Consider the following 19,362-nt stretch of genomic DNA (forward strand, 5'->3'; position numbering starts at 1 on the left):
AATAAAAATGAATACAATACTTTTATAAAAAGAACTATCTTCATAAGACACAAAGAGATCATGCCAGTCATTTAACTGATTACACGCATTTTTCTCAATACTAAAAGCAATTCCTTTGGAAATGAATGCACCTGAAACATTCAAAAACTCCCAATGGAAGTCATGCAGAACTGTTATTTTTCTATTTCCTATAGTATTCAAAAGCCTATTTATTATCCTGTTCTTTCAATCTGTTTATATGCTGTAATGAGAAACAGATTTTTTTTTAAACCATGCCATTGCAAGAAAAATACCATTTTTGCCAAGGAAAATGCAGCTTTCTCCACCACAGGAAACAACGGATCTACACAAACTTCAACACATTTAAGTAAGGTAACAATTTAGTATTTTCATTAACAGCTATGGTTTCAGAACAAACCTCAACTGTGAAATCTCTGTTACAGAGTTTATATCTTTTGTGCGAATTAAATGAAATGGAATGGCTTTGCTCTGTACTGTTCTTCACTTCTCCATCTCTATTTATTACATTCAAGAGCAGTTATTTAAGTGAAAGAAAGATTTAACAGGCTCAAAGCTATTTTATTTCTCTTAATAAAGACTGCAAAGTGCTCAGTGCTTTAAGTAAACTGATATACTACTTAATGCACAGTTACAAAGATTTGGTTAAGTGCCTTAATATGTAGAGGACTATAGTTAATTGTATTTGAAGGAACTGTCATTAGCTTATAATTATCTAAAGACAAACACAATCTGAAATTCAGATTTGAATCTTCTGTTGTTTCTCATTTGAATAAACTGAAAAGTTGAATGTTTAGCTATTTAACCCTGAATTCTGCTTCCTCATTTTCCTGTGCAGATGCACCTCTGTTATTTTTGTTTCACAATAATGCACCCTAGGAAATGATCTTTCATCCCAATGAGTTACTACACAACCTCAGAACTTGCCTGTCGTACCTCTGTCTTGAACTCTGTGATTCCCTCGTGTTGATTATTTCATTAAAACAGGCTCTTTTCCACACAGATTAGCAAGGCCATTCACATTGCAGTAGTGATGCATCGCAGTCGTCGAAGATCATTAGATATTAGATCAACAGCAATTTTCTTCTAACACATTGCAATTTTTTTTAACAACTCAAAACATCCAATTACATAACAGACAGCTTGGCTGTATTTTAAATTAGCACAGATGCTAAAGCCAGGAAATGTAATTCTCAGGATATCAGAACAAAAGGTTCAAAGTAAAAAAGAATTCTTATAAACCATAAGATTATCAGGACTAGACTGTCACACTGTGACCTTCCTGGCGTCTAGCTAATCTGACAATATTTGGCAGAGCATTGTTTCAAATCAATAACTAATTAACGAAGTACAAAAGAAGTTGTACTGTTTTTGAGCCTCCTTGTTAAAAATGGCTTTTGGTTGCACATGGGCAGAAAGGTCACTTTTATGACATCTTCAGGAGTCTTTCAACACCTTGCCACTGTCAGATTAAATTACTTTTAGCAATTAATTGTCATAAATTAAAACAGAAGCACATTTGTTACAGCAGGTTGTCATAATGACATAGTGAGCAGTTGTTTTGATATGAATTTTTCCCACAGACCCGCTATCATATCTTAATTTTTTTGGTTGACCTAACTGGAAAATTGGAAGCAATCTTGTAACTCAGGTGGCATAGTCCAAACATTGGGTGTCTCATTGAGATTATAGACTGAACAAAAACAGAACAGAAATTCCAGGGATAATTGAAGATCCTGTGAATATGTATCTTATATAAAATATGTAATCTATGTCTATTTTGCTGTGTGGGATAAGAAAAACCCTCAAAAATCATATGGATACCACTTTTGTTACTGTTACAAATAGGCCTTGATGCCACATTAATTCATTATTAGAAAACACCATTTGTCTGACATATTTTAAGACAAAGATTAAGTGCATTGGAATACCTACAGCCTTCCCTCATTCAAACCATTTCTTAGTTTTGGAGACGAAGATCTTTATTGAGATTTAATGAAAAAAAATTCTGGTTTTTTTAGTTCCTTTTTTTTAACTCCTCTGTATGCCAATGTCCATCTTACAAATTAGTTCTCTGACATTTATCATCTCAAGCTTGAGTTTGCTAAAAACCATTACAGAGGATGAAAAAAGACAGCAATTCTAACAGAAGTTCCCTGGGTAAACAGGAAAAAAGGACAGACTCCATTCTGTGTTGGAGAAGAAAGAGATTGTGCAGAAGAATGGATCTGGGTAACTGCAGGATCTGTCCTTATTTGCATCAGCATTAACGCTGTAACCCCTATAAGTCTCTGGGTAACTTGTCTCTAGTTCTGGTTGCCCTCTAGAAGCTGATTAACCAGATCTTCAGGCTAACTGAGATACTGGAAGAGCTAGCTCTGACAGTTCTTATAATGAGCAGCAGAGCACTGTTTAACAATCTACGTTGAACATATTTTTCTATTTTTGTTGTTAGCTCTATTACAGCAAATTCCTGCTCTATTCCTGTTTTTATACAAACATACTCTAAACCTTAAATCTTGTTAAGTAATAAAGATGAAAATGAGTGGTAAGAACTCACAGCTGCCAGGTACCAGGCATCTTAGAAATTCCTGTGATCATGTTCATTCTATCCGAGTGCAATGACCAAACACCCCAGCAGCATGGACTTGTTTGGAGGTCCAGCATTCCCACAAAACTGGACAAAAGTTTCGTAAGTAATTTGTAACTCTTCATGAACATGGGCATAGGTGTCAGAGATGAAGAGAAGCAATGTTTCTGTGCAGGGGCTTCAAGGCAACATATAGTCAATGCACTGGCCTGTAGCTAAGCTTTGCTAGACAAAGTCTTCTAAGAAGCAGTTGTGTACAGGCTTAATCAAATCACTCTTTGCTAATGCTTTAATAAAGGACGGACTTCTTAATTCTGTCATGTCTATCCACTCCTAAACATGCACTTTGCAAATGCACATGCCACAGGGTGTTTTTAGTCTGAAACTCAAGAACTGCTTTACAGTTGAAAATGAAATCTTGTGGACTCAAATTAGCAAGGTAGACAAAATCCTGATGCAAATATAACAAAGGAGAGGGAGTAGGAAGGATGTGGGCACTACTTGTATCCTCCCCATTATTCCAGAATGGCCATGCTAATAACATCTGGACAACATCTGTGAAAAGACTCCTACTGCTGTTCTGGTTGAATGTCCTTCAGGCTAATTCAAGATAACAATCTGTCTTGGGGAAATTCTTGAGCTCTGAAGAAATCATGAATATTTGAGTATTTGCTCAACATCCCAGTGTTAAAAATGCCAAGAAATATCAGTGCCTGTATGTAGGGGTTTATATCTTTCAATATGCATTTCTGTAGCAGTACATGTGCAAGATCACATTGTTTTAACCACGCTGATAGCTTGGTAAGCTTCTGGTCTAAATCACCTACCCCTCCTAGTGTGGATGGCCAACCACAACCTCAGTAGTACTAAATGTTCTAAGACAGTGAAATTTGCCTCACTTCACAATATCCACAAAGTCTACTCATAGATCAAATACTTCTTTGAGGGCTGAGTTGAAACTTCGTAATGTCAAATCACTGAACTACAGCAGCTGGAGAGAACATGTGAGGGTCACCTAGTCACCTAGTCTAAAACTATGCTCAGAGTGCTTTCTGCCAGGACTGGTCACAACTGCCATACCTCATACTTTCCAACAAAAGCAAGAAAGTGGGAGCTCCATAGTTCTAGTGTCGCCGAAGTGAAGAAACGTACGTTGCGAAAGCTCCTCAAATCTTGATTTAAAGGGATTTGCACACACTCCAGAGAAGTCCTGAAGATGACTGCAGCACTTTGGACATGAAATAATTTCTGTTACTTCCATGCCATAATATTACCTTTCCAAATTTGTATGCTCTGTGGACCCACAGTACAAGAGAGGCAGGGGTCTTTTTTGCCATCTGTCTTTGATAGTTTAGCAAAGCTGAACTCTGCCTGGTCACTTTATCTTTGAGTAGAAACAGCTCTATTCATGGTGTTCTTAGAAAATGATGTCATGGTTATTTACCACCAGTGTAACAGAGTAACAATAATGTCTCAACTTCTGCTCCAGTGACAACACAGTTTGGCACCCACCAGAGAAAAATCAATTTATGCATCAGCCAAACTATAAGTCAGCTAGAGTAGCTGAAAATAGAAAGGGAAAGGAAGTGGTAAAAGAACATAATGAACTACCAGCAAACAGCAGAAAAAAGGTATTTAAGACAAGTGGTCTTAAATCAATCAAATGCTGTTATTTAAAGATCTATCACAGCCATAACTCATTTACTCACTTAAGGCAATGCATTCAGAGCCTGCATGCAGTCAGAGCAGCATGCAGCATCTGAAAGCTTGACATAACGCACTGAGGATAACTTCATACACGGTCTTCACTGATAATGGATTTAAAAGATAATCAACAGTCATTAAATGTAAGCCTACCTTTTTTTTGGAACCAGTGCAAGGGACACATGATAAATAACAAAATCCTGTCATCAAATGTGTTTGTTAATTTTTCAAACACGAAAAGAGGAGTAGCTAGAGAAGTAGGTAGATGTGCTACAAACTGGAATGTGTGAGGGCAGTGATTCATTCAAGCCTAAGGCCACACCTGGAAATCTTTTGAAATTACTTAGGCAGCCTAAGCTTTGCTAAATTTCTTCATTACTTTATTTGATAAATTCAAAAGAATTCCTCAGCCAACTAGATCCCAAAGATATAAATATATGTCATCTTAATGTCTACATGCAATTAAAGCTTCTCTTTTCCCAGTTTAAGAACAGAGTAGCTGTGACATAGTTAAGTGGTAATTGCCCACTTTTATAGGACATAGGCTGAACTGGCAAGATCCATGAAATTAGATTATTCAGTTACACAGCAGGTAGAAATGACAGGAGATAGGAATGAAGGAACATCTGCAAGGAAACACCAGTCCAAAAGAACACACTGCAGATGCTTATGAAGTACCAGCTGTATTGCCTGAACTAAATAAATTTTAAATCCCTTGCTATATTATATAGCTGGATACACTGATTAAATCTTTGCTTTTGGGAAAAAGAAAACTTTCCAGTCTCATGTATCCTACATCTGTCATAGCCTGCGTTAAGTCAGAAGCCATCTCATGGAGTTCTGGGATGCCAAACATGCAAGAATGTGAGTAGTTTTCGTGTGCTTTGCTGTAGGTAGTGCCTGTGTGCACACACTTGCAAGTGCACTTGCATGATAGTTTTCTCACGCCATGTTTTTACTAAAGGTACCAGACAAGAAGATCTCAAAGTGCTGCTTAAGAGCCCAGAAAATCTTTGGTTTCCTCAACACATACAACTCTTGGTAATTCTAAATGCACATCAATCTCACTTAGTAGTTTCTCTCCAAGCAGTGCCATCTATTGGGAAAACAAATAAAAATTCAAGTTTTACTTGAAAATATACAAAATACATCTCACTGGATATCGACAAATTCATTCTTGCCAAGCACTGATCAAAAAAGACAGAGAAAAAGAATGAGAATCAACTGTTAAACAACAAAAGTGTAGAACAATGAGTCTGAACAGCATGCAGCCCATTCAGGGGAGAAAACCTGCTACCAACACCTCCAACCACAAAAGACAAAAGCATTTTTGATCAGTTTAGAATCCACTTTTATCCAGAGCGATAGAGAAAAAAACAAGGATTCAGCTGAGAGAGCAATGGGAAAATTTCTCAAAATTTAGATGAATTAATGTTTGGAGATAATTGTAAAACAGACTAGAAATGAATTCTGCCTGGACACTATCAAAACGAAGTTAATGGATCTGAAGTTAGTAAAACCTAATTCTGGGGGAGTGCTGATCTGATACGGAGTTCACTAAGACATAGCAAGAACAAAAGGACAAAATGGTCTTCTAAAGACTCCCAATAAAGCATATTTCTTGGCCTGCAGAGTGATGGCAATAAACTGATTAAAAAGATCAACCTTGTTGTTCAAGATAAAAAGAATTCGAAATAACTTCAGACAATATATAAATTCACAAAAAGTAAGCATTTTGGTTAGTAAAATCCTTAACTTGTAAAGATTTTAAAATTAAATTAATTAATTACTATAATACTTAATTTTTCAAATTTCATCCACCTATGAATTGCAGGCTAGAACCAGCATTTCTTCCTGGGCAGTTTATTCTACATTGTTCCACGCCGCTGTCTCCTCCACTATTTCTAGTCCCCCTGGCAGCTGTCACTGCTGCAGGCAGCCAAACAGCCTACACAGGACCCACTAGATTTAACTTAGTCCCATAAGCTAGAATTGTTTTCCCCCTTCATATTTTTTCCTGAATTTACACTTTGTTTTCTGTAGCAGATGAGGTGAAAAAATCCTTGAACTTACTGTGCATCCTGTACCCCAGCTCCCTGTCTGCTGACATTCAGTTCCTAGACTCCACAAATGTTTTTCTGATCTCCATGCACTGCAGTACAGCCCTCATATCCTCCTCTCTAAAATAAATAAATATATTTAATAAATTAAATAAGTATTTCTAGAGGGATTTGGTGGGGTGGGATGTCTCCAAAGAAAAGGGTTAATTTGCAATAATGCCCTTCATCTTAAGATAGCTACAAATATGTACCTTAGGAACTAATTTTTATCACCCCTCACTATATTAAGTGTCTTATGGCTGACCAAGAAAAATTCATGTGAAGAATATTCAAGTTTTGCAAAAAGGGGTATGCTGCCACTCAAGCTCCTGCTAAATTCCTTCTGCCAATTTTACCAAACACACTGAAACCTAGTAGCAAAACATGCAACTGTGTGCAGAAAGTTAGAGAATATTATCCTTGTTTTTGGATATCAGCCACAATCCTCGTGCTCTGTTAGATAAATGATAAAAGATACCAGCAAAGTGCAATTTGTCCTGGCTCAGAAGACCTAGAAGGTCTTTGCAGTCCTTTGCTGCAGTCAGTCTACAATCAAAACCAGGCAATATTAGCGTTCAAGATGTTTGAGTGATTTATTCACTTTTTCCTTCAACAAGTACATCTGCATTCTGCTGAGCCAGTTTTCTCCACTATTATCCCACAAACTAGCCACATTTATGAGCCTGAATGCCATCTGAGAGGAAGGAGGACTCTTCTGACTCGTGAGCGAGAATCTTTTTTCAGCACCATGGGAGGACCATACAGCTCATGGTGGGAGGAGAAATGCAGGTTGATTCTTTCTTTTGTAAACTTACATGGCTTGCCTCACATTTTAGGAGCTGGATCTAACAATGGACGCATGTCATTACATGGCATCATGTAATGGATGTCTGAAAGACACCAAAGCAAGATGGTCCTAATTTATTCCTTTTCTTTGATTAAAACATACTTGTGAAATGCAGAACAAAGAGAGGGTATAGCAGAGAGAAGAGCCAGTGATGTTCTTGAAGAGTTACAGGATTTCCCTTCACTGATTATCTGTGTCTCTGATTTCTCAATCACTCAAGGAAAAGAAGACAAATACAACTTTCCAGGATCAGTAAATGCAAAATTTACTATAAGAATTCTTTATAATCTCAGGATTATTAAAAATACCTAAGTTAGCTGCTCATGCTAAATGGCCTATGCATAAATTATTGAACACTGGTTTAAATTCTCCACAGTTTAGCTATTTAATGTAAGATTCCTGTTCACTGTAGTATCTGTAGAATGAAACATGACATACGTATTCTTCCTGATTTACAGAAGCTACTGTAAGAACTTAAAGCTCATCTGACCTTTAAGGAGTGATGTGGTAGCCTAACTGCAGGCGCTAAGTATCATGGTATATGTTTAGCTTCCAGCTGCTGGCCCAGAGTGGTGCAGGTCTCTAGTAGCATAGATTCTGCAAGATCAGATCTCTCCAGGTGTTCCTGGAGCACTCAAAATGTCACTAACATTTATGTTCAGCACTTGACCTGTAGTGTCTTCCCATCTCTGAATGCCCAGTGTCCAGCACTACACGGGGCAAGAACAACACCATGGTAGTTTCTAGGCAGTTCTCATGAGCTTTTTACTATCAGCATCTGATTTTGCAGCTGCTTAGAAGTGAGACTTCTCAAGAACATAAGGAAGTAACAGGCTTTAAAAGTGGGCAGAGTAAAACCATGTGGTATTTCAGACGTGTACATATAAAGTAACGCTGGCTGTTGTAAAAGGGGAAAAAGAACAGGCACTGTTTGTTGTACAAGGGGAAACAAAACATCAGCATGAGACTCTAGGGGCTGAAGTCCGGATGCCCACATTTGCCACCGACCTTCTTTGTGCTGAACATGTCCCTTAGCTCTCAGGAGCTGTTTGCCTAGAGCCTGTCATTTTGTCTCCTCTGGTGGAATAAACAGCTTATTAGCTTTGTCTCAGCAGCAGGCTAATGTAGTCACACAGGCTTTGGACAAGAGCAGGCATGCACCTTGCCAAGTCAGAGGGTAGGTCATTGGCCCAGAGATGGCCACAGGGTGAAACCAGCAGCTGGTGGGACCGTGGCTATGTTGGGAAACGGCTCAATCCTCGGAGTGAAAGAAATCTATGGCTCTGAAAGGTCATCCCACACAAGCGGACACTCTGCCGTGACCTCCAGTCAGGCTGCGTTTCGTGTCAGCCACACTGAACAATGAGCAGAAATGGCACAACTGTGCTTGCACGCTGGCCAGGATTTCCTGTCTGCCAATAGTCACTGCTTACTCAACCGTGTATTAAAACAACTTTTACCACTTTTTTCCTAAATACTGACACAAATTATCCATATGTATCAATTTTTAGTAAAACAGATTAACTGGCTGCACATGATCTTTTCTTACTTAATCTCTCACAGAAGATAGGAAAAATTAATTATGAAAAGTATGCTACATCCAAACAATTTCATTAATATGCTGTTAATAGAAATGGCACTGCTATAGATTGTGCTACAGTAAAAATAATATTTGTAATAAGAATTATTCAAGCAGATAAGCTCAGTGGGGAAAAAAGGCCAAAATTCCTATCATACAGGCTTTGGAAAGGCTTATCCTTTTGTCCACAAAACCTGACCTCTTTAGTTGGTCTGATAAAAGTAATTCTTCCCACTTCTTCCTTGGTTGCCTCTTTGACATCCTTCAACTGTTGGGGCAACATTATTGCAAATTACTATCAAATGATGCAATTTATACTTTTTTTGCATAATATTACAGAATACACTTAGTATACCTGTTTAAGTGGTGAATGCAGTTTAGAAGGGGGAAAACACTAATTTACATTTTTAAGTATCTTCTAACATGGAAAAGACACTGTCAGTGTGAAAACCTGTAGGGAATAGGAGATGGCTGAGAATGGAAGGAATGATCGTGCCACATTTAAGGATGCATGATCTGTTTCCACAGAAAAAGGTTAGAGAGCAACAAATTCTCAGTTCATTTCGGTAACAAATGAAGGCTGGCTAGGGTAGGAAGTTTCTGGGGGGGAAAGCATTAGCCCATATGTACAGAGCAGCCTCTGGTGGTCTAAGAAAAAATGGTAATGTTTATAACTAAGGATAGAAATATGTTTTTTAAAAGGATGTATGTACATATTTAGCTATTTTACTCAATCCTCCACTCAACACATTAAAAACCAGATGCTTTTAAAATGATCTGTCAATATGCTTGTTAAAATGTGAACAGTAAGAGTATTAAAATTCATATGCATTCATTAGCACATTATATAAAAGTAAAATGCTTGTGTTTAATCATTCCATAAAAGTATTATAGTCAATGCTGATTATCAAAAGTTTTTTTTCCTGGTTTGCATTGCTAAAATTGAAATAAAATTTACAAGAATGTTACAGAATTGATGACATTTTCTGTCTTCACTTGTGAATTCAGTTGGCAGATGTTTTCAAGAACAAAAAAATCTGTCTTATTGCAAAACATATTAAGCAGGTTTTCCTGCCATAATGTTTGACATGATGTTTATTACCCAGACCAAATCAGTTCCTTTAACAAGCCATAATGTATGCCAGAAAGTACATTATTTCATAGTTAAGGAAACTTCCAGCATGAAACAGTAAGTACTTTGATCTTTCAAGAGCACTATGCTTAATGCATTACACACTGCCATAGTCATTTTCATTTATACTCATTTTGTACAAAAATACAGTGCAGTTTGTTATTTTGTATTTTGAGATTCAACTTTTACACAGTCTTGAATACCCCAGCTATTTTTTTTTTACTATGAAAATAAAGAAAATACTTAATAATAATAAACATAATTACCAAGGAAGAGTTCTAATTCTCTGGTTCTTGGAAAATCCAGCTGCATAAGTGGGAACATCGACCAGACAGTTTTAATTTGTTCAAATGGCATTTCCTCACTAGATCACAACAGATCTCAGTAACCCTATGACAACATAACTGAGGATATTTATTCCTTCTGCTTAACAGTCTAAACAATTTCTCCAGCATATTTGACACAACCATGTTTTTCCTTCCACATTAGATAAGTTAAAGCCTTCCTGGCTTTAACTCTTCTTGTTTGTGTGTGTCTAGTCTATCCATGCTTTTTCCTACTTGGCAAAGTTGACATAAAGCCTGCTCAGGTTTTTCAAAACTCTTTGATGAGATCATTACAAATCTTAATATATACCACCCTTAAATATCTCTGTTGAGTGATGGCATGTTTTATGTCAAGAGCCTAGTGAGTCAAATGTATACTGTACTATACTATACTGTACTATACTGTACTGTACTGTACTGTACAGCAGGATTGTATCTGAATTGCCCTTTGAGATCACCCCAAACCACCACCAACACAGCAACCTGTGGAGGCAAGTCCCTGGGTGCAGGCAGAGAGCAATCTGCAATATGGACTCAAGCATGGGAGGCAAGAAAATAGCAAATATGGCATTGCACCTCTTGCAATCATCTACAGACTTAGCAGTTCCAATGAACAGAGTAAATGGAACCCTACTGATGGTCCAGTTTTGTTTCATAAATTGATAAGCAAGGAAATTGCATTGGTTTGTCCCACAATACACTAAAGCAGGTATGCTTTTCTTTCTGTCTCAAAAAACTGTACTAGAGTCTACTAATTAAAAAAACCCCAAAATAATAATTTCAGAATGCAACACCAAGCTCATCAGAAGACCCAATTTCAATTTACTGGACTGGGGAAGGAGACTACCAACCACACTTGCACTAAAACATATACTACTTTCCCTGATTTGAAGAAAATCAAATAAAGAAAACATCAACAGTCACATTTAAGGCATGGAGCTGTGCAGAAAGGAAAATGGGATGGAACAAGAAATTTTATATTTTGGGGGGGGTCAAACCTACTGAAACCAAATTTCACATATCAAGAGGCAAGAGTCATGAGAAAGTAGAACTGCTATAAAGGTTTTGAAAAAAAGGTTCACTTTCAACAAGGGAACACTGAACCTGTATGCTGACTAGACTACTTTTCAGACAAAACAGCAGCACCATCCACTGGATTCTTTTAAGTTAAAACCTTAAGTTAAAACCCTCCTCTTAAGAAGGAGGGTTTGGCTAGTGGATAGAATAGCATCTTATAAAACAGATGCAAACAGAAAACACAGTGCCTTGTGGGTGATTTTGAGTAGATATATATGCATTCCTTTGTTTCCCACACTCAGGTATTTTTCAAAAGACAATAAATATTTATGGCATTAGTGACAGTCTTGTATCCAAGTTACTAACCCTTTTAACTAGCCAGCACAATTATATTTCTTCTACAAAAATTGTTATGCTAAAAAAAGATTAGCAGGGGCATATTGAAATTTAAGATGATTCTAACATGTATCTTACTGGATTTTTCTCTGTTTCTCACCGCAATGACATACTTTTTTTTGGTTTGTTTTACCTTCACTGTGGAGTTTCTGATATGTTTTACTGTTGAATGAAAATGCTGACTTTCATAATAAGGGTTTTGGAAATTATATGACTCAGTCTGGAATGTATAATGCATAGTATGTACATGAAGCAGAATGTGCCAATGTGCATGTAATATTGTTTGTGCCCCCTGCAGAATTAGAAATCCTCCGGTAGCACTATTATAATGATCCCATGCTGGTAGCATTACAAAGTGCAAAGGTTCACTGAGTCAGAAAAGGGCAAGGGACAGAGTTTCTTTATCATACCATTCTCAAATTATTCTAGCTTAAATATTTATTAATATATTAGCAAGTTTTCTCCTTTATCTGCCTTCAAAAGTTTAGCTCAAACACAATGGATAGCTGCTCATATAAAAACAGTACATCACAGGGTAAATTTGCTACCACACAAGATGAACACTGGTATTTTCCATAATACACTATTAATTTGCCATGTGATAAAAACTATCAGGCTGTAACTACTGCTTCCCATGTAATGCATACATGTCACGTATGCATTTATAATATAATAAATAATAATAATGCATACATGACATGTGAAGGTGGTATGTTGCCTAAGCTTCACTACAAAGTCTTTTCTTATGAACACCTCTGTTTATAAAATGGTTTTTAAGAAGTCTTTCTTAAATAATTTCTTTCTTGGTAACATCAGTGAATTCCTCTGGGGTTTATCTGAAGTTTCCCTTTGAAATTAGAAAGAAATTTTCTGTAACACTTCCAAAGCATCATGATCAATAAATGACCAAAAATACCAACAGAATAAAGAGCCAGGAACTCTGTATAAACTCTTGAATTCCATCTCAGTAATGTATTTGTTTTAAGCAAAGCATGCTATTTATTAGCCAATATAGGCAGTAAACATACACATGCATCAATAAAGAAGGGCAAACAAAACCAAAAGAAACTTACTCTAATATAGATCTGCATAGTTTCTTTTTCTTTTTGTGGATTTCGATACTTTTCATAGAAGTCACGTCGCTTCTTTGTTTCCTTCTGGATTTTATCTTTTCTTTCTCTCTTTTCTGCAGGTTCATCTGAGATATCAGAAGACAGCGGTACTTGGGCTTTTGTCTTCTCAACTTCAATATAGTTCTCATTGGGATTCAGAACTATTACTCCATAGCCTTCCTGTTTTAGAAGAGAGTCACACACACATAGACACACAGACACACACAAACAAGAAGAAATGTGAAAAGGGGAATTTAATTCTTGAAAATGCTTTGCATTTACTTTAATGCTCTTTAGAACTTTTTTATTTATTTCAGCAACTTCACACAACATCATTTATAGAAGGTTTTTAAGAATATTCTGTCATTAACAGGATATTGATGTGTGAATATGTATCAGTGCATGTACTTATGCTCATATACATCCCTCAGCATCAGAAAAGTTGCCTGTTTTACCTTTAAAATAATTTAATATATTGTTTTATTCATAAGCACTTTATATGACTTTTTCAGAAAACAATACAGGAACTAAAAGCAAAATGTTGCTTTAAGAACTCTACACAATAATGAATAAAAAGCTTTAAGCCCAGCCAGTAAAAACCTTTAAAATAAAAGGATTGAGAGATTTTATATATAAAGATAGATACATTAAAGAAAGCATGAGAAAATTATTCACATTTTAAAATAGTAAAACCTTTTGTCTAGCTGACAATAAGCATAGCATGCAGACGCAAATAGCAGCAGTAACAATGAATCAATACCAAAACTGATTCAGTGGTGTTGCTTACAAGTCAACTCTTTATGGTGGGTCTGACTTTTTAGTGCATCTTTAAATCTGCTGTAAAAGTTCACTGGGATTATATTGTATATCCAACAAATGCAGAACAAATTTGTGACCTGCAGGATGCCTTTGAATGCATAAGGTACATTTTTTTTGCCTCAGGAAATGAGGTGGTTGAAAAAAAATAAATTTATGAATGAGAAATAAATCTTGAACAAACCAACCAATCAAATGTTATGATTTTTAAATGATGGCAAATCACAGAAAAAATCATAATATTTATTGAAGATATAATTGCAAAGGGAAGGGGAAAAAGAGAAGCACATGCATTTAACAGATATGTCCCTAAAGTTAGTGTGAGTTCCCAGTCAAAATCAAGCTATCCTTTAGAAGTAAATTTTAATAAAGACTTACTTTCCAGAAACATCTATATTAATTATCTAATGGAACAGCTTTATTCCAGCTTCTCACTTGGTGCTTCATTTTGCACTCAGTCCTGGCATGAGGATCAAAAGAGGTCCCCCATACCTAGCTGCCCAGAGCAACCCAAGTCCACCCCAACAAAAGATACTTTATTTGGGCTTGCTTTATTCTATTCTGTAGAGCCATTCACAAATCTTGTAGTTCATTGTGGCCACTGTCAGGTAGACAGACTGTCACTCACTGATTTTCTACAGTTGGACACACTCGACTAGCTATCAAAATCACATCCGAAGGGAGTTCCTACCCCTTATCCTTGTGCCCTTCTCCAACGCCTGCTGTAGCTTCTCCTCCCACCAAAAAACAACTTAAAGGGCACAGTTACACTCTGCTAAACAGGGTGAAATAGAGGCATTCAGGATACTACCTCTGGCATAAGCAATGTAGTAAAAAAGGATCACAACAGGCCAAAGAGAAAATTGTCTCCTTGTTAGATGCAGCACCATAAGGGGTCTTCTGTCACATGATTTCCCAGCCCTGCCTGCCATGAATTTAACTGGGATAAATATAAACAAAAAGCCAAAATATAAATAAACAATAGGGAATAGGTGAAAGAAAACAGAAAGAAAAATTTTAAAATCTATTCACACCATGCCTGGCCATATTAATGCACAATGCCATACTATAAGCACATGAATTTTAGAGCTTGGAAAATTTCAAAGCCCAAATTCATCATGGAGAAGAATGTGGCTTACAAATCTTCCTAAACTGCACGTCTCAGATGAAAGGATAGTTTTTGAGCCTGCTACTGCTGGAGTTTTTGCAGTACTTGGCAGGCTGGTAGTTTTGGGGCTCTTCATCCTCTTGACTTGCTTGTTCTGAGCAGAGACTTCTGTGTATTGATTTGTTTTGTTTCCTACACAATGCAAAATTCATGTCTTTACTACAGATCTAGAAGTTTGAAACTCTGTGCACTTCAGCCTGATCACAAAACAGTCACAAAAATAATCAGAGAAGTGAAATTTGTCTAAGTTATTGGTCATGCAAATTAAAATTACATTCCTTATTTGTCCCCTTTTATGAGGACACAATGACAATTTTTCATGTAGACAACCACAGGTGAAATAAGATTCTATTTTTAAATTCACTATTTTATAAATCAATTAAAGGATTTTTATTAAATATATTTTAAGCACTGCAACGACTCCCTTTATATTTTTTCACAAATTCTCCCAGAGAGCAGGCCTTTCCTGACAGTAGAATTAAAATAATTAAGTAATAACTAAACTAATATTATTTGCCCCCTTCTATTATGGGAAAGCCTAAGTCTTTCCCTTTGGAAAGTAATATCTTTTTGGACTGTTTTGCTTACATGATATGGTGTATCTCCCTTTCCCTTGTACTTCTGCATCCTAAATTTCAAGAAGAAAACAATGGCACCAGAAAGAAGATTTGAGAGTAATATATAAAAATCAACATAGAAAACCAAAATTACTCGTGAAATAAAGCCAATTACAACCTCTCTCATTCAGTCTTTATCTGAACATTTTCTACGGAAAATAAATACTCTGCTCTAAATAACATTAGTGTAAACAATATGGCTTTTAACTTCAATTAATTTAAAAAAAAGTAATTTTTGTGGGCATAGCTACACCATTCAAGTTCAGTGCAATCAGAAAGTGAAAAAAAAAAGGTGGAGCACTAATGCAGTGAATTTGAGAAGCATGCAAGTCAATGCAAACTTCAGAACACAAGACCACTAATATCTTAAAAAAGGCCTTTAGCAAAATTTAATGAGAAGATACAGTCTTTGGCATAGGTATTAACACAGCCAAAAATCACATTCATTAAAAAACATTGTTTAAAATGAAAGTCCTGTTCAGAAACACCTTTGCATGCAGGACAGCATTCATCTTTTTTTCATCATATACAGTCCTGCAAGCTAGAAAGTATTAAATATGCTATTACTATGTATTACTTTGCTATTTGTTAAATCAGTGTCACTAAAAATACCAATTTCAGCCATGATGAGTTTACATCATTATTAAAACATAGCGACCTTTGACTTAAGTAGCAATCATCTAGGAGGGTTTCTAAATCTTGCCACACCCAGCGGTATTAAGTAGTATGCAAACACTAGGCAAAGTAGTAGTTTTCAACATAACAGAAGCTTTCAACGTCATAGTTTTCTTCTCTGTGAGCAGTGTGCACACACAGAGAAACCACTCTATAAAAAGTTTTTTCATGAAAAAAAGCTAAGCTTTAAGGACACTATCCCCTCATATCCATCAGTCTTCAGCCATCAGGGTACCAGTGATAAGACCTTATAATTATGGCAGACACTGACAAATGGAACTCCCAGCCTCTAATCTACAAAATTACAGTTTCTCTCTAAGACTAAAGCACCCGATTAACATCTCTTCCCCTCACGTGGTAGTGCTTCAAGGTAAGTAAAATTTAATCTACACTAACTCCTACTATTCTTCAGGTTGCTGCTTCTGGAGGTTTGTGATGATGAAAGGAAAAGCAGGCTTACTAAGTCAAGAGTTGGAAAGAATCATGAACCTCAGTTACAATACATATACTACTAAGAGGGAACAAGGTAGAAGGGCCTTTTCCATTGTAATACATGAGCCAGAAATGGGGCAGTATGTTCTCTCTCTTACTGGAAGTTCAAGGGGGTAAGCTTAAAAAAAAGAACCTCAAAGTATTTGAGGTAAATTTCAAACAGTTTGAAGTCTCCCCTGCCTGGCACATGAGAAATGAGCTGAAACCATTCAGATCTGCATATTAATCCATCAGGGTAGGACACAATATGTGACAAAAAGGTCAGAGCCAGAGAGGTATCTTTTGACCTATGTAACTATCTTTTTGGACTGTGAGCAAGGATTTAAAAGACATCATTCTCCAATGTTTGATCAACCTGAATTTTCAAGTTCAGGTTTCTATTTGGACGGTTGGTAGCAAGATCAGAATTAATTCCTTGGGGAAATGCAACTCAAAGCACTCTGTTCTTAAACCTGCCTGTGGTTAAAACAGACACAGCAATGTCCATTCATCTTTTTGAAAGATGTATGCTCTGCTCATTTCCCATCTTTACTTTGAGAAGGGTACATCTATGTCGCTATTGCAACACTGTAGGTGCAACAGCAGGATGAGGTCATGACAACCAATCAGAAGTCACTAGTGAAGCGTTAAAGTAAACATAGCTGTTGGAGATGCAGCTCAGCTTGAAAAATGCCCCCTCCATTATTCGAGCAATTTTCTCAAGACGTGACCTGTGACTGAAACGCCTGAAATGTCAGTTGATTCTGCTTTCTGTTTCCACCCAATGTACATTTTGGCAACTGCACCCTGCTAACACTGTGATATTTCCATCCCAGATATACCTCAGCCGCCTGAATTCCACACATAAAAATGCCATGCCTCTGCCAAACACACTTTGTCCCGCTAAGTTCCAAACTTAAAACAGCTCATCAGGTTAGGCAGGAAAAGAAAACGTACCACAAAAAGATTCTAGAGGACCACCTGTTGTCTATTATTTTTACATAGCACTTACTCATAAATCATAACACAGGGTAATTAATCAAGCTGTCAAAGAGAAGGTCAAAGGTTATGTGGGCGAGTCAGAAGGTCATGCATGGGCTGATAGAGGTCAGGGTCACACTGCATTCCTCATTATCAAGTTGGGATGAGAGACGGCCCAAGCAAACAAAAGTGAAAGCAGATGGAGAACTGAGTAGATAAAAAAGAGGAGAAAATTTCACAAACAAAAAGAAGTGGAAGAATGTGAGTTACCTTCAAACAAGGAGGAGAATAGAGCAGAAATACACTGAGATGTTTTCAAAAGACAGCACATAATACAGAGAAACTACAGTTTGATTATTCATACACATTTACTACAACTTTCCATTCACTTTTGTTTGCAAATACTAAGCAATGCCACAAAAAGTGCATGGTAGTTTTGATTACATTGCACATCTGAAGTCAATATTTTCAAGGTAAATTAGACAAAAGGAACTTATTACTGTGATTAATGCAGATGGATATGTAAAATTGCTTCTAAATGCTTAAGTTTATTCCTTTTTACAGCTACAACCAACAGATGTTCAATAAAGAAGTTATAACCTGCTTGAATGATGTTTAAAGAACTGTACATTCATATACACAAATCTTTAAATACACAAAGCATAATAAAAGTATTTCTAGATGACACAGCAGTTATAAAATATTCTGTCATTACACTGACCTGAATTAGATGCAGAATACTGTACAAAATTAGCTGTCACCCTTTCCTCAAAATCTTTGTTAATCTCATTTTGAGTGTTTGCAGCTTTATCAACACATGCATCAATGTCAGCTCCTTGGTTACTGAACCGCTGTACTTGGAAGAAGATATAATTAAAATGTTTTGGCACAGAAAAGGTGAAATTGTATCTTTTCCTGGTCCCTGAGGAGTCTGTAAAACATGTAGGATATATTGACAAACAGACACCCTTGTCTAGAACCCTGACATCCTAGGTCACCCAGCTGCTATTTATTTCAAAACATTCACTTTACACTTACCCAAACTGCCACCTGCTGTGTAACTAACTTTTAATGGATATTGGAGCTATAGAAACAATTAAACTCTCCATTTCCTCTCTCTTACTTTCTTCTATTTGAACACTGCATTACGTCCAAAGGTATTTGCCTGCAGAACTGTATTTATCTTTCACAATCTTTATGCTGGAAATTATTAAACATGCCATGACTATGTCTTACTTTACTATTTGTTATTTTGGTGCTAGTGCAGCTATACTAAACAAATCAATGCTCAAGGCTACAAAAACCTACCAGAAAAGCTGTTCCTATATTTTGAGTTTACTGTTGAAAAGTTTTGAAAAGAATTAATGTTTTACATCTCTATAATTAGCAACCCAAATATGTCTATGTGTTAGATCTGCAACCCTGTTTATGCCATTTGTTCACAAGGTCAAACTGAATAAAAACATCCATGAATTAAAAGGATTTTTACATCCTCAGTTGTTTACTGTATTCTTTATAGGGAGCTTCCATGCCTTCACAAGCACTAGTTTCACTAGGATTTGGAGCAGAAAATTATTTCTAGTGGCAAGTGAGATACAAGAAACAATGCTATAGTATTAATTTAATTCTGTGAATTAACAGAAAGAACAATGCTCGTGTTCAACTGCTTCAAAACATTGTTTATTAAACATCAGACCCATCCCTTTCTCCCTGATGTGAGATTTGGGCTATTTGTAGAAATGCCTGGAGACTGAATGGTAGTCAATCCACCCCAGCCATGCAGGCAGGATACTGGGCTGCAAATAATCTGTCCA

The 19,362-nt window shown here is 36.5% G+C and overlaps 1 protein-coding gene across 3 annotated transcripts in view; it reads right to left on the minus strand.

Annotated features, from left to right (window-relative positions):
- Positions 1-19,362, minus strand: part of FAM172A (family with sequence similarity 172 member A) — a 257,672-nt gene that overhangs the window by 114,785 nt on the left and 123,525 nt on the right. For all 3 annotated transcript variants that reach the window (XM_054283356.1, XM_054283357.1, XM_054283355.1), the window contains one exon: positions 12,782-13,000. In XM_054283356.1, the coding sequence (XP_054139331.1) occupies positions 12,782-13,000 (219 nt within the window). The remainder of the gene's footprint in view (positions 1-12,781; positions 13,001-19,362) is intronic.

Source organism: Melozone crissalis, unplaced genomic scaffold (genome assembly GCF_028551555.1).
Source record: "Melozone crissalis strain CALT ecotype California unplaced genomic scaffold, PUWL_Pcris_2 ptg000036l_1, whole genome shotgun sequence".
NCBI lineage: Eukaryota > Metazoa > Chordata > Aves > Passeriformes > Passerellidae > Melozone > Melozone crissalis.